General features: G+C 54.0%; 4 protein-coding genes across 4 annotated transcripts, besides 1 other annotated feature; all 4 read left to right on the top strand.

Moving 5' to 3' along the window:
- Positions 1–385: 385 nt before the first annotated feature.
- CYME_CMM091C (hypothetical protein) lies at positions 386–1,147 on the top strand (the record flags this gene model as incomplete). The annotated part of the gene is made up of 1 exon (XM_005536946.1): positions 386–1,147. One exon carries the CDS (start codon positions 386–388, stop codon positions 1,145–1,147), a length of 762 nt encoding a protein of 253 aa, XP_005537003.1.
- A 4,998-nt stretch (positions 1,148–6,145) lies between these two features.
- CYME_CMM090C (hypothetical protein) lies at positions 6,146–8,794 on the top strand (the record flags this gene model as incomplete). The annotated part of the gene is made up of 1 exon (XM_005536945.1): positions 6,146–8,794. The coding sequence occupies one exon, from the start codon at positions 6,146–6,148 to the stop codon at positions 8,792–8,794; it is 2,649 nt and encodes an 882-aa protein (XP_005537002.1).
- Positions 6,358–8,938: a sequence feature (possible transcribed region).
- Positions 8,939–10,449: 1,511 nt separating this feature from the next.
- Positions 10,450–11,460, top strand: CYME_CMM088C (probable purine phosphoribosyltransferase; the record flags this gene model as incomplete). Its single annotated transcript, XM_005536944.1, has 1 exon — positions 10,450–11,460. One exon carries the CDS (start codon positions 10,450–10,452, stop codon positions 11,458–11,460), a length of 1,011 nt encoding a protein of 336 aa, XP_005537001.1.
- Positions 11,461–13,016: 1,556 nt separating this feature from the next.
- CYME_CMM087C (hypothetical protein, conserved) lies at positions 13,017–14,222 on the top strand (the record flags this gene model as incomplete). Its single annotated transcript, XM_005536943.1, has 1 exon — positions 13,017–14,222. The coding sequence occupies one exon, from the start codon at positions 13,017–13,019 to the stop codon at positions 14,220–14,222; it is 1,206 nt and encodes a 401-aa protein (XP_005537000.1).
- Positions 14,223–14,406: the final 184 nt, after the last annotated feature.

Raw genomic sequence — 14,406 nt, 5'->3', positions numbered from 1 at the left:
TTGTTCATGACAAATACGAGATGCTCCGCATTTCGTGTGTACGCCCGATTGAGCGCTGTGGGCCCGTTCCATGTATGTCTGCTATGCGTCTATACATACCTGAAATTGGTACCGTCTACATGGCGAACGGACGTCTTCCTCGAACGACAGCGATGCCTCTCAACATATCGACGAAACAACTCGTACCCTCGCTTCCTTGGTATCTTCTCGATGGCGTCTATCATCCGCGTCGCGTCATGCGACTCGCAGCTCAAGACTGGGCTGCGATGCTTTGATGCCCGCGTTCGTGCTCTTTCAACACGTTGCTGGCTGCACTGCATTGCAAGTCGGTGCTCGTCGCCAGCAGGACCGCTCTCTGGTTGTCAGATGAGAACAAAAGCGGCACATGTTTCGTCATACGTTGTCAGTTGATCCAAGTGAGCAGTTATCGCAGGACTTTGCTGACCCAGTGACGGATTCTGGGTACGAGTCAGATGAGGAGGCAGCAGCAGCCGCCACCGCTTCCCTCAGCGGGGAGGAAGCCGCTCTCTGGAACCTCGTGGACCCTCAGCAACGCTTGATCTTTGTGTTGGACGGACCGGCCGCGCAAACGTTGCGTGTAAAGCGTACGGGGAACCTGGAGCGGCAGGTCGTCAACATTCACAGGCTGCCACTCGAACGAGCTCCGACGGTGGCCACTTCCTTGCTGGCAGCGACACGCCCGCAGCACCTGGTGGTTGCCTTGCGAACCATCGAACCGCACCAAGCAGCAGCGATTTTGACGAGTACGTCGTATCCATCACTATCAAACGTGGAAAACGCTTCGCAAGTCTTGGTCCTGGCGAATGACCTCGTGCAGATCGATGACCCGTTGCTTCGCCCTCTGTGGAGTGATGAGGGCACGCAGCAGAACCGTATCCAGCTACGCTGGGTAGAGACTGGTTGCATTGGTGGAATCACAGCTGCACTGCTAGCAGCAGGTTGTTGGCTGCGGATACCGGTGCTGGCACTCCTCGCAGTCGAGGATGACGACGGACCTAGTCCGGCGACGCTGGAAGCGTTGCTGCTGGCTGCTGAACGTTTTGGTTGCTTCACCAGGGCGGACTGGGAAATTAGGATGCCCAATCTTCGCCAGTTACTCGCGAAGCGTCAGCTGTTGTATATTTAGTTTTCGCTGCTTGACGAGTGCGGAATGGGAGATGATGACGCGCAACCTTTGTCAGTGACAAGCAAAGCGTCAGCTATCGTATATGTGTAGGGACGGCAACAGAGCCGTGATCTGGTCCCGTTCCATGCATTTCTGCAGAATCTCACAGGTAAGGTAGCTTTTGAGTGCGGTCAGCCCCGGTTTAGGAAAGTGACTTGGTAGCATCAGCCGCGATGAACGATGATTGATGCACCAGATGCGTACAAGCGCTTTCCGTTCCAATGCGTCAGCGAGACAAAACAGGAGCTTCGGCATTTTGAGTGCGGTAAAGGGAGGTTCCAGCGGAACTTGGGAAAATGGCTGCTCTGTGGTACCGACCTGAATGGTTCTTCGTGCAGTCAACTCGTAGCTGGTCAGGGCGTGTACGAGGCAGACCCCATGTATGCGGATCGATGATCGGGAACGCATGATGCGTTGCGATGTAACTGCGGCGGCATCGCGAGTTCACTTCCTGCGTCATGCGGGGGCAGCGTAATCCTAGGAGCACCTGTGTCCAGAACACGTGCGTCAGCATGCTGTTTATGATTTTCTGTGTTCCTCTGGCAGGTGTTTAACAGAAAGCATGTGTCCTGTTGCTTGGAGAGAGACAGAGGTGGCAGAATGACGTTATGTTGTCATTGACGCTTTGCGAAAAAACAGCCTCACTTGTACGAGAGATTTACTCCGCAGTCAGCGGATGGATGATGCACGCTTCTCGCATACCTGATGCTGAAAGCGCATCAAAAGCGGAATCTGTCGAGCTGTATTATCAGGACGTTCTGCTCGTAGATCCATTCCACGGTGTGCATTGCATTCGATATACTGTCATAGAAGGTACAGGATGTGAAGTTTCCGTACCATTGATACGAAAGATAATGACGCGAGGCGGATGAACGAGAAAGAAGCTCGCCCTTGTAGGGGACCAGTGCTCGTCTGCAACACACACGATGGATGTCGAACGGAGACGGGAACGCTTATGATAGGAGCGGTGGGTTTTCGTTTCACACGATGAGAATTCATGGTCGACAAATGGTAGAGTTATATGTTGCTCGTCATAATGGGGCGAATCGGAGTTCGTAGCGAAGAGACAAGCGAGCATGACGGCGGGATCAACACAAGCGAAGATGCGATTGTGGTATCACCTGTAAACCGCCTATCCGACAGGATCACCCATGAGCTGATCCTCCGTGGAAACACTTTGTGGCCTCTCGTTCGTAAATTCATCTGTGCTGTTGTGAGACAACGTCAGTATCTGTCCCTCGTACTGGGTCAAGGAGCACGCAGCTGGGCACGGTGCTGGACTGCTCGTGGTGCCTGCCTATTCTCGTTGATTCGATCCCGTCGAAGACGTCTTCTACGTTGGCAAACGCTGTGAGGCGCTGACGGATCAATAGACGAGTTTTTTGTATCTGTGGCATCGTTCTTGAGCGAGTCGTTCACTAGCTTCACGAACCCTGAATTGCGCAGTTGCTTCTTCATGTGAGCGGAGGAAGGAGCGGAAACGCGCGCGGCTGTCGGCGGTCGTGCTCGCGACGCAGACGAGGACGAAAACATACGAAAGAAAGCGTATATACATGTATAGAAGAGGAGCGTTTGCGTACTGCATTCCATCCCGTGCGTCTGCATGTCGGGGAAAGCGACCGGATACGGGGCACAGCGCCAGCATTCATGTCACTCCAACCACAGAAAGGCTAACGAGCAGAAACCCATCTGACAGAGAAGGACAAGACGCTTTCGAGAAAAGGACGTCAAGGGACAGGAAGGCGAAGCTGCTGGAGCGGAACCATACGTCTGAGACGGTGGCTAGGCCTCGCTCCAATAGAAAAACCCAACAAGCGAGAGCATTTCCTCGAACGTGCGGTGCAGGCGCCATTGGGGATCACGTAGCTTCTGATTCGAAGAAGACTCCGCCCCGCTTGCCTTGCCTTGATGGACCTTGGCGAGGAACGGCTCACAGGGGTTCCGGATCCAGGACTGCCTGCTGTCCACGACACTCCGGAAGGTTTCCATCAACTCTTCGTGTGACAACAAAACTGATCCGTCGGGCAGATGACGCCGCACGACCTGCTTGTAGAGTAAGAAGCTTACACGCCCGCTTCTTAGAGAACGTTGAGGCGTCTCCGCACCACTCCGGCGATCGGAACATCAACAGCACAGGTTTCCAGAAAAGACGAAACCAAACCCCAAACGCAAATGCAGGTGCATATCAAGTGCTTCGTGAGGCAGCGCCCTGCAAGCCTTGTCTCCGGTGTGTCCGATGTACCAGGTGTGCGGTAACCTGCACGGCCCCGTCGAGTGGTGCTCATTGAAGGGGTGCTCTGCCTCAGATCGGATACGGGAACGTGGAAGTCTCGTGCGAACGATTTTGAACAGGAGTTGGCGAGCGTGCGCTGCATCCGGCAACAATGTCGGTTGTACGGAGGCAAGAACCGTCCATTCGTGACTTTTGCCCATGAGACGGAAGGGCGAATGACGGACAACTCGCGTCACTTAGTGCTGGGCTGCAGTTCTAGACGTCGTGCAGCGCGCAGAGGCTGCAGTCGTGCTCCATCGACGGGAGCGTTTCCCGTGGTCTAGCGTGGATGCTCGACGATTCCCATGGATGCGTTCACGACAATACACGCGCATCATGAGCAAAGGTACGCTCTGAGACACATCGAGAAGGAGCGTGTGAAACAGATACGGATGCGCGAGATGCGCTACGGGCAGCGGACCGAACCTTCGATGACGAGACAATGGAGAGCGAGAAGCGTGCCTGGTGTGACACCACCGGCAACATTGCGAACACGCACTTGCTGCACTACGACATGAATATCTCGATGAGCACAGAGAAAAAATGTGTTTCCAAGGCGCCCTGCGGCTTTATTTCGTGCGAGAGTTATATTTTTTGAAAGAATCGTCTTGTACTCATTGTAGGCAGTGTACTGCAACGCCGGAACCTTGTGCTGAAAACCGAATCAGAGGCCAGGAGAGAGAGCGCCTTGGCGTTCCGCCTCGTGCACTGCACTAGCATGGTCTGCTTCAAAAACCAAAGAGACTGGAGTGTCAAACCTATGGACTGGAAGCGGTTTTCCAGGGGCAATATGTGAACAGTTACGTTCTTCTACGATTCCATTGCACTGTTTATCGATCGAAGCACTCAATTCACGATGGGTCCATAGACGCATGGTTAGATAAATAGAGATATAGAGGCACAGGAGGATAGGCAGCGTAAGTGCCTGCCTCATCAACGGCACTGGCGTCAGTTTAATCCCGAACACTGGACTACTCGCTTTCTTCACTTGTATGCATTTTCTTCCGACCAGATTTTAGTTGCACAGCATCGACAATGGAAGAGTGGAGAGGGGAGCTTACGGATTCATAGGCACATTCAGGATTATCGGGCGTCTTTTTTAATGGGCTCCTTCGAAGTTTTGCCGCTGGAATTCGTTGCGACACCTGAATCAAGATGATTCGTAGAGTCGTTGAACAGGGTTTCGTAAAGTAACTGACATCATCATCCTGCTCAAATATAGAAACTTCCAAGCTTCTCCTTTCTTACGTGTAGCCTGCTCAAAACACGCAATCTGCGAGTTTTCGATCTTTCTTGTTCGAGGTAAGTGGTGGAAACAGCAGCTCACGCCTCTGGATAGTCGACATTCAATATTCTAGATATCGTCCCTTGACGGCTTACTCACAAGCTCATGCCGAAATACACTGAACCTCATGTCCAAGATTCGATTCCATTCGAAAACCGAATTCTACTCTGTAAGCAGTATTCGAAGAAGTATCATTCGACCCCAGGAAGGTACCGCTGACGGCAAATGCTTTCAGATGCCTCCGTCCCTGCTGTTTCCATGGAAAAGTATCTGGGACTCGGACTTGGCTTCGCGGGGGAAAGCCCGCATGGCTGCTGTTGGTGACAGCATGAAGAAACCGAAAATGCTAGCGTCTACGCCCGCGTTACCCAAGCAGAAGCTTCCGAATTGGTTCTGACACAGTTACATCTCAGTGATTATCGCGGACATAAGCAGCTCAACAAGCAGGCTATGCAAACGATAAAAGTGCGGTGCTTCATGCAGCAGAACAATTCAATGTCATTTGCTTCTGGACGCGTTGTTTGCATTTCATGCGTCGGCGGAAGTCGACGCTTTCCTCGTTATATCCATACACAATTGAGACAAAGCGTCTTGTACTCGCCTCTTTTGCTGCAAGTCTCTGACGTTGGCACTGCACAGGTGTCGTTCAAGTTCAGGTCTATATGTGCTGGTATGTCCTCCGGATCTGATGTGTAGTGTCATCCGAGTTGTTTGTCGCTTCCGTTGATACCGTACGAACAATCAACGAGGCAGCTGTGGAGGTCGAACAGAGATCCAACGCGTTGCGTCCTTCTGTATTCCGTGCTGCTTCCATTCGTGCCACGTGGTCGACCTGCAATCATTTCAGCGTCATTTTACGGACAGCATGCTTCGGTTTTGGTGGCCGTCTGATCTACAGTTCATGCAAACGCTTCGTAGGGTAGAGCACCGATCCTCCTGGTGAAAACGGACGTTCCTCGCGACACGGCTTCACTAGCTTTGTCCTGCTTCGAATGTAGCACCTTACTACTACCGAAACACCATTATACCGCTGCTTCATCCTTACATCCCTCGCAACAACACAATCCGAACGCTGAGAGTGTCCCAACTGATACGTCCTTTTCGCAACAGCACCCGCCCAACAGAAAGAGCCCTTTACGTCGGAAACTTGCGCTGCTCACTATTGTAGGCCGCTTCAACGACGCTTGTTCAAAACATGCATACTTGAAGCCTACCTGAGCATTCGTACCATCACGCAACACCGATCAGCTGCTCAGAACAAAAGGACACCCCAGCGTTCCTGTACCAGGCACTGGGCCTTCAGCACCGTTCGTTCTGGGGTTCTCGAAGCAACGCGGCCGCAGCGACCGTTCCGAACGCGAACTCGGGCAGCCACCTGTGCACTGCAGAGCAGCAAAGCCTCATGTTCCGTCGGGTGTCCAAACTCCCGAGTAGACTTCAAAAAGAGCGACAGACCTTTCAGTTTGATGTACAGCTGGTGGGCTTCCAAGGGAGTCCGCGTCAACGCGCCGTCGTTCTGCAGCTGCAACGCGGGCTTCGCACGGCTACCAGTCAGCCGTTCGAAACAAACCCTGCTGGTCAACGAGTTGCGCTCGCTGAGAGTCTTTCTATTATCTGCTCGCTTTACAGAGACCGCAAGACCGGAAAGTTTGAGTCCAAGGACTGCAAACTGCGTTTGTTGACTTGGCAAGCGCCCGGCAAACGACAACCATCTCGTGGTTCCGAACTTTCGTCGAAGGCTTTGGAGAAAGTTCACTTTGACCTCGTGATGTTCTTGGGTGAACTCGGTAGTGGTGTTCAACGCGAACATGTCTTCGTGCTATCCAATGGTTCCCGGATCTTCGCTAGAGTCTGTCTGTCCTGGATGGGCTCAGCGCTGCCTTCGGGATCTCGTGACAGCGTCTCCTCTTATGCTCCATCGGAGCTGAGTCAGTGGAGCGTCGAGTCGACACTCTGGTCCGATGATTCAGAGTCGTCTGCCGAAGCGTCGACGCTCAGTAAAGAGCAGCTGCATGCCCAGCCTGTTCAGCCATCCGTCGTGTTGGAACCCACCTCTTCAGCAACTGATGGACATGCAAATGCTGGGGTGACCGGGACGCTCCCGGCAACAGAGATGAAGCGTCGAGTGAGCAGCTCCGTCTCCGGTCCAGATGAGAGACCATCGACGCCTGGAAAAGATGAACAAGTCTTCGGGAAAAAGGAAGGGGCAATCTCGACGGCTTCGCTCGTGGGGAAATCAGCAAGCAGCGCCACCCAGGTATTGTCACCATCGACTGCTGCCTCGCAAGAGAAATCCGCGCGATATGCGACGGACCAAGACAGCGGAGGCCATGTTCGCATCGAGGACGCGTTTGCAGGAACAGGAACCCACGGGGCGCGACCATCGAGCTCAAGAACCCCCGGCACAACGAACGGGATAGCTCCAGAGGAGGAGCGCACGCTTCCCACTGCGCAGTGTGCAGCACATGCAGCAGCGCTTGCTCGTACGCTTTCTCTGCTGACTGCACCTCTGGCATCAGAGAGCGAGTCTGGCTATGAAACAGTGCGAGTAGCACAAGAGATCCCGTCCAACTCATCCCCACAGATCAACGGAGACGAAATGGATACGGCGGAAACCGTGACCCTGGCCTGGAAAAAGTGTGCATCACTCGTCTCTGCCCTGAGCGGACTCTCTCATCAACTCTCCGTCATGCGGGCGCACTTGCAACCGCATTCGGCCGCATCCGAGCATCAACATCCTGTAGCGCTTGCCGAGCAGCAACCTCCAGGGCGAGCAGTTGGCTCTGTGAGGACGTCTCAACCGACCAGGAGCGACCTCGGCGAAGGCCCGAACTCGCAAGCACCGCTAGCCCGAGGCATGGAACCCGCACTTACCTCCGTGGTGACACTGAGGAAGCAACTCAAGGATCTCTCCGATGCAGTGCTAGTGCGGGATCAGATTCTCCAGAAGCGATACAGCCACCAGCTGAGAAAAGTGGTAATTGTCTTGCAGCGCTTATCCGGGACAGAGCTGCCCGCGCTGTACCAGCACGTTGAGCATTGCTTCGATTTGACAGCTTCTCAGATTGCAGGATTGCTGGAGCGCCTGCGACGGCATCGTTCTATGTCTGTAACACGGCCGATGGCGTGTGTTCCATCTGAGCGAGACCCCAGACTCGAGAACGATTCCATTTGCTCCACCCTGAGGCAGGCGAAAGTAGAGCTGAAACATCTGCGAAAAAAGATGCATATGTTTCAAGGCGAGATGCAGCAACAAGCGCAAGAGGCATGCGAACGGTTGCAACGCGGCCGCGTGAGCGTCGAAGGTCGTCTAGCGCGGGTGACTCAAAGGCAGACGACACTCGCGCGGAAGCTCTCCAAAGAAACCAGCGACTGCCGAGCACATCTCTTTGCCTGGCGCTTGCAGTGGGAAGCCTTCGAAAAGGACATGCTTCAAGGGTTTCAGGAGCTGCACCACGCTCTTCAGCGAAACAAGGCACAGCATGTGTTCGTGCAGCAAAATGCCGCATCGTTTTCACCCGCTGAAGCGCTTCCCGAACGGATTTCGATCCGGATGCAGCGACCCCGTCACCAAGTCCTTAGGCTCAAAACAGAGCTTTTGCTCCTGAAAAGCACTTGTACGAAAGCAATCGATCAGTGGCAGCAATGGTGGGCGTCAGTCGTGGCCAGTCTCGCTCACGTGAAGGCCAGCAGCTGCACCATCCAGGCGCAGCAGTCAACGCTGAACCAGATTGGCGAGAAAGCGGCGGTCGCTGGACAAGCAGCCTCTGGTACGCACGGCGTCACAGCGTATGCCGTGAATGCTGACGTGCTCCCGTTGTCGTTTGATGAACACGCGCTCCTGCAGGAACTGATAGAAACCAAAGTAGAACTTGCCCAACAGCGCGAGCACGAAGAAAATCTCCGCCGCGACATGCGACGTCAGCAACGGGACTACCAAAACGTGATCACGAAACTGGGAGAGACCGTATCCAAGCTGGAAGTAAGACTTGCGCGAAAACGAATGCGTCAGAAAAACCTTGTCCATATAGAGCCGTCTTCTTACACCTGATCAGTGAAACAAAAACTGCCCAACGAACATGTGGGGTAAATGAATACCCACCCGGAGACACGTCCCAGTCTTTGTCGACAGGGCGTCTACTATCGATTCCAGCTTCTCTTTGTACGCTTCGAGCATCAGAGACTGCACTACAAAGTTGGATCGCTTCAGCCCCTCGGGTCTCGTCTTCAGCACCACACATCATCTGATATTGATGGCGGCGCTGAAGGCCCGGTTCAGGAACTCCTTGCATGTATTGCATCTGGTGGAGCGCACCCATGCAAGGAGTCCTCGAACTCCTGCCCTCTTTTCCAATACAGTTGCGGCATCGTCTCGTGGGGCAAACACCATTTTTCGCCCATCTGCCCTGTTCTTCTTCGTCGTCGCCACTTGCTCGTCTTCTGTCGACGGCCGGAGGGAAGAGGATTTTTTCTGTCGTTTTTTCGCAAACATCCGGGGACACCAGCCCTGCAGGATCCCCGACCTCCATGTCCATACCTCAGCCTAGGACTTTTGTTTCTTCAAATGAACGCAAGTTGAACGCATCTGCTATGAACCGCGAAAGAGCATTTGATGACATGCACCCGATAATGCAAAACAATTGAGGTGAAAGTCCTCATGAGAACAAGTCTCTCCGCACTGAGTGTTCACATGCAAGGCCAGACATGTATCGCAGGCGGTTGTTTTTGCGCTCGACGTTGGTGCGTCTTCGTTGCGCGTGGAAGTGGCTTCTGGTTTCAGCGGAGCCTTGAATAATCGGCAGGTCAAGTTCGTGTGCTTCGACGCTGTCATGAAGTGCTCGATGCAGACGCCAAACATGGGGACTGTTCAGTTCACTGCCATCGTACTGGGCATTACTGGAGCGCGTGCATGCTACTCGGTACGGCAGCGGACGACGCACACTGCCTGCGGATGCGCTTGTTCCTTCATCTTATTTCATACACTGTCTGCGGAGCGCTATGTGATCCATGCGATTCTCCTCGGAAGGATAGTTGCAGTACTGGTGGCTTGATGACGCTCATGTCAACGGCGATGACGAGCACGAGGCTCTCGGTGCGCACTCGCTCGCAAGCCGAGCGCAACACAGAAGTTCGTTGCTGTACATCGCGCTCGGGAGCTGATACCGGTGAACTGAGCCTAATAGGGTGGCGTTAGGCGTTATGAGCGTTTCACTTTGAGCTTGTGATCCGGCAATCAAGAAATTACCCGATGCCTTTCATCGCACGAAGCGCCGGTGCAGAAGCGGACTCGGTTCTTCAGGCAGTGCCGCAACATGAGCGTTGCTTGAAAGATCGTCCCGCCCGCTTCACGTTGATGGTTCGGTGCACCTAACCGGACTCGTTGGATAAACGCCGCCGCTTAGCAACGCACAAATATGAACCCTTTCACAGGAACTTATATTTCCCCCAATCCATAGCAATAGTCACTGGAGTGACTCTTGCAACAGCTCTTGTTCCTGTCAAGTAACCAACGCAAGCTCTGCGACGGTGGTGTTGGCGGCGTCATCGAAGAATGCTCCAGTCTGAAGCGCTTGTGTCGTGCCGCCCGCGCCAAAGTCGTTGGTGTGTCGACGCATCTCTCGAGTATACCGGTTAGGTTATCACTAGAAACTTTTATATATTGTACTTTGTAGAAGCACTCGAAGCGCCGTGCACGCACAGCGAAAGATGTGCGCGTCTGTGGACTGTAGACGCGGCACACGGGTAGGCAACCGGTACGCCAATGTTATGGAGCGGAAGGTTCCCGACTTGCAGCAGCAGCAGCAGCAGCAGCAGCAGCAAACTGCGTCGGATCAGCTTTTGGCAGTCTTGAGAGGGAAGGTTTCTCCGGCTGCTGCTTTCGCTTCGGTCACTGCTGACTGTGCATCATTGTGCTGGCATGCTCGTGCTGCTGTGGCACGCGGAAAGGGCGTCCACGGGTACGACAGGCGACCTGCAGCGGGTCACCGAGTCCGGTATCCGGTGCCGGCTCAAAGATGTATCTCAGAAAGATCTTTCTGGAGGCGGAGTTTTTGGAGCGATGCGGAACGAAAAGTGCTTCGTGGTGTCTTTGCGTGCGTGAGACCTGCATCGGGCCCTGCGCACGGTGATACGGCAGCGGGAATGGCGAACTTTCGGGGAAAGTATACGATTGTGACCTGGGCAGAAGTTGAGGAGCTGGCGAACGCCCTTGCGACACGAGTGATGGAAAAGTCAGTACCGACTGGCGGGGAAAACTTGAGCACACATCCCGGTCGGGGAAGAGTCTGTTACGACCTGCTGCTTGGAATTACACGCGGTGGACTCATTCCCTGTACCTTGTTAGCACAACGCTTCGAGCATCGAAACATTTTGACTGCAACTGTTATTTTCTATGATGACTCGGGAGAACGCTTTTACGGACTGCAGGAACCGCGGGCGCTCATGTTTCCCGACATGAAACTCATCGAAGGAAAACGGGTCCTGATTGTGGACGACGTTTTCGACTCGGGTCGAACGGCACGAGCGGTTCGCTTGCGATGTGAACGAGCGAGAGCAGCGCTCGCACATGTGGCAGTCCTTCATTACAAACCGGAAAATAATCGTTTTGGCTCGGGCGAAGCACCTGATTTCTACGGGAAAGAGGTTGCTGGTTCGGAATGGATTGTGTATCCATGGGAGTTACTCAGCCCACAAGCAGCCTTCAAAGATATCAGATGAATGCGATGCTCAGCATGCGAAGCGACAGCCTCTCGGCTGCGTCGTATCGATCGCGTCCCGGAAGCGGAGCTTTTTTGAGAGACACTCCGCACTTGAGAATGGAAGGCGGGTTTTTCCGTGTACGGGAGCAAACGAGCATACAAATTTCTGACATTCTCCCGAGAACAACATGTTCGGATATGGAATCCATTGTTGGAGCGCTTTCCAGTGTTCTGACGGAGGATAAGGAACCTGGAATGAATTGTGACCCGATGACTTGGGTACGCTTTGCAGCACATCGCTGAACCGGGCGGCATGTTATATGTTTTACAATTAGGTATGGAAACAACCAATCTCTCGACCAGATACATACCGTATGCTAAAGTCAAACCTTCACCTGTATGGCTGAGTTTTCCCGTGCGGTGTCTCTGGGATCATGTCGCGAATCGCATGAGACCATGTCACTACGAATTGGTAGGGATTCCGCAGCCATACCGCCATAGTTTTGAAAGATTCTTCATGCGGTTGTTTCGACGGCATCCCTCTGCGCCGGAATGCCGGTAAAAACGCCCTTGCATTCCATACAATGGATAGAGAACGGTGTGCTCTGTTTCCGCTTATGGTGCGCGGGTAACCTGGCTGGTACTCTTGCCACGACAGGAGACGTTTCAAGCCGCACGTTCCACCGCTAGTTCTGTCGACTAGGTCAAAGTCACGAATGTAGATAGAGCGAGTGAGCAGGGTAAGCCTCTTAGCTACCCCTGCGTCTGAACTGTACACGAACAACACCATAAGATGTGCCGTGCATTTATCGAAGAGCCTGCGGGAGCGTCGCACGTGTGCGATTCAAGTAAGCGCATCGCGCCCACTCGGAAACGTTTTATGTATAAATATATGGAGAGAGACAGAGAGTGCATTCCCTCCAGCGCGAATACCTCTTCGTACTTGCCCCAGGCAGTGGTATCGATCGATAAACCAGTCTTGCACATCTTCATGCGCATCAACGATCGTATCGCCCCAAAACAATCCGAGCCTACACTGTTTCCGAGCGCATCACGCTTACTCGGAACCGTTATATATATGTAGAGAGAGAGAGAGAGCATTCCCTCCAGCGCGAATACCTCTTTGTATACTTGCCCCGGGCAGTCGTATCGATCATGCGTAGCCGTTTCGGATTGCGCAGCGCAGCGGATGCCAGATGGCCAAAAACAGGCATTCCTGGAGCTGGCCTGGCTTGGCCTGGGCTGGGCTGAGCCCTAGCTAGCGCGCGCTAAACGCAACTGGCCGTTTCGTTCATACCGCCTGCTTTGTGGGTTCTTTTGCTGCCTCAACTTCCGACAGCAGCACTGTGTGTGCCAAGGCACTGCCAGTGCTCAGGGTTTGTGAGGCGTCTGTTGGTCTGGCGACTAGCAGTGCTCTACGCGCTGCCCGGGGAAGCGAGTAAAACGCTACCTGGTTGTGGTGCGCACGACGAGCTACGAGCTTTGTTGGCGCACGAACGGCACACGCCAGTGCAGCCGAAGCTTTCACAGACTCACAGAGCTGTGGCGCTCTAATCCCTTGAACACGTTCTGCTCATGAGTGCTTCTCCAGGACAACGTCACGTCGACGCGAGTCCGTCCAACGAGGCTGTGCTTCCAGTGCTAGAATGGATGGTGCGGCACGCCGATATAAAGCAGGCCTCTCTGCGCTCCATACTGCAGGATTTGTCGTTCAAGTTCGGTGGCTACGACTTTTCGTCACGAAAAAACTGGATAAAAGAACACGTTCTTCGGTGTCTGCGCGAGCGCATGCAAACGGCGAGCGGCGCAAGCGGCGAGCAGCCTATCAGTGGAGGCAACGCTACAGCGCCGAACGCCTCGGTGAACCGTACCGCAGACCCAGAAGGTCCACCAGGCGTTATCGAGTCCGCGACCAGGAAACGACGATCAAACAAAGCGAAGCGCTCGCAAGAGAACGACGACGACACTGCCACTTATCGCGAGTCGCCGCTGCGCTTTACTGGACTCATGGCCCCGGTCATGCTTGCTCCCGAACTCGCGGCAGTCTGCGGCGGACAGGATATTCTTCCGCGGCCCTGGATCGCAAAACAGCTACATGCTTATGTTCGCGAACACGAACTGCGAGATCCAAGCCAGGGGATGCGCTTTCGTCCGGATGCGGCGCTTGCCAAGCTCTTTCCCGATCGCGACTCGGTATCATTCTTTGAAATGAACAAACTGCTCGAGCAGCACATCCGAAAAGAAAGTCAATGCGCACCAGAGGAGCAAGCTCGAATCCAAGCCTGGCGTCAGGAATGGGAAGCCAAGGGACTCACCCAGCGACGGAAAATCCCAGCCAAACGAGCACGCGTTCGTGCTGGACGTCAGCATCTCAAAGAGAAAGCGCTGGGAGCATCATTTTCGCCATTGAGTGGTGGTTCCCAGTCGACGCAGGATAGCCACCGCTCGTCGACGCCCTCAACGGGAAAGAGGAAAGCATCGGGACTGGCGCAACCGCTGCAGGTCTCAGAGGCGCTGAGCGACATCTGTGGAGGCGCGCGCATCCTCAGCCGGTGCGAAGTGGTGCGCCTCCTCTGGGAGTACATCAAGAAGCAGCAGTTGCAGGATCCCAATGATCGCAAGGTTATCCAATGCGATGCCAAACTTCAGCGAGTCTTCGACGGTGAGACGCGAGTCACCGCTTTTGGGATGAACCGCTTTCTGGGGAAACATCTGCAACCTCTTCAACGCAACGATGAGGTCGGTAGGGGTTCTCAGTCGGAACTGGACTCGGAAAGTTGAGGCCGCTCGGGCCGCTTTACCGAGTCTTGAATAGTATGTTGTCGTCGCTCTTGGTTATGGCACGCGCCTTAAACCATTATCCGCTAAAACCTGCTCATGCACTGAGACTATGTCGAGGATTGGTAGCCGCATGCTCGAGCGCCACTCGGATCATATGCGTCTATGAACACGAAATGGTATCCGT

This window comes from Cyanidioschyzon merolae, chromosome 13 (genome assembly GCF_000091205.1).
Source record: "Cyanidioschyzon merolae strain 10D DNA, chromosome 13, complete genome".
Lineage (NCBI taxonomy): Eukaryota > Rhodophyta > Bangiophyceae > Cyanidiales > Cyanidiaceae > Cyanidioschyzon > Cyanidioschyzon merolae.
The sequence above is the reverse complement of the archived record's forward strand: the minus strand, read 5'-3'. Positions and strand labels throughout refer to the sequence as shown.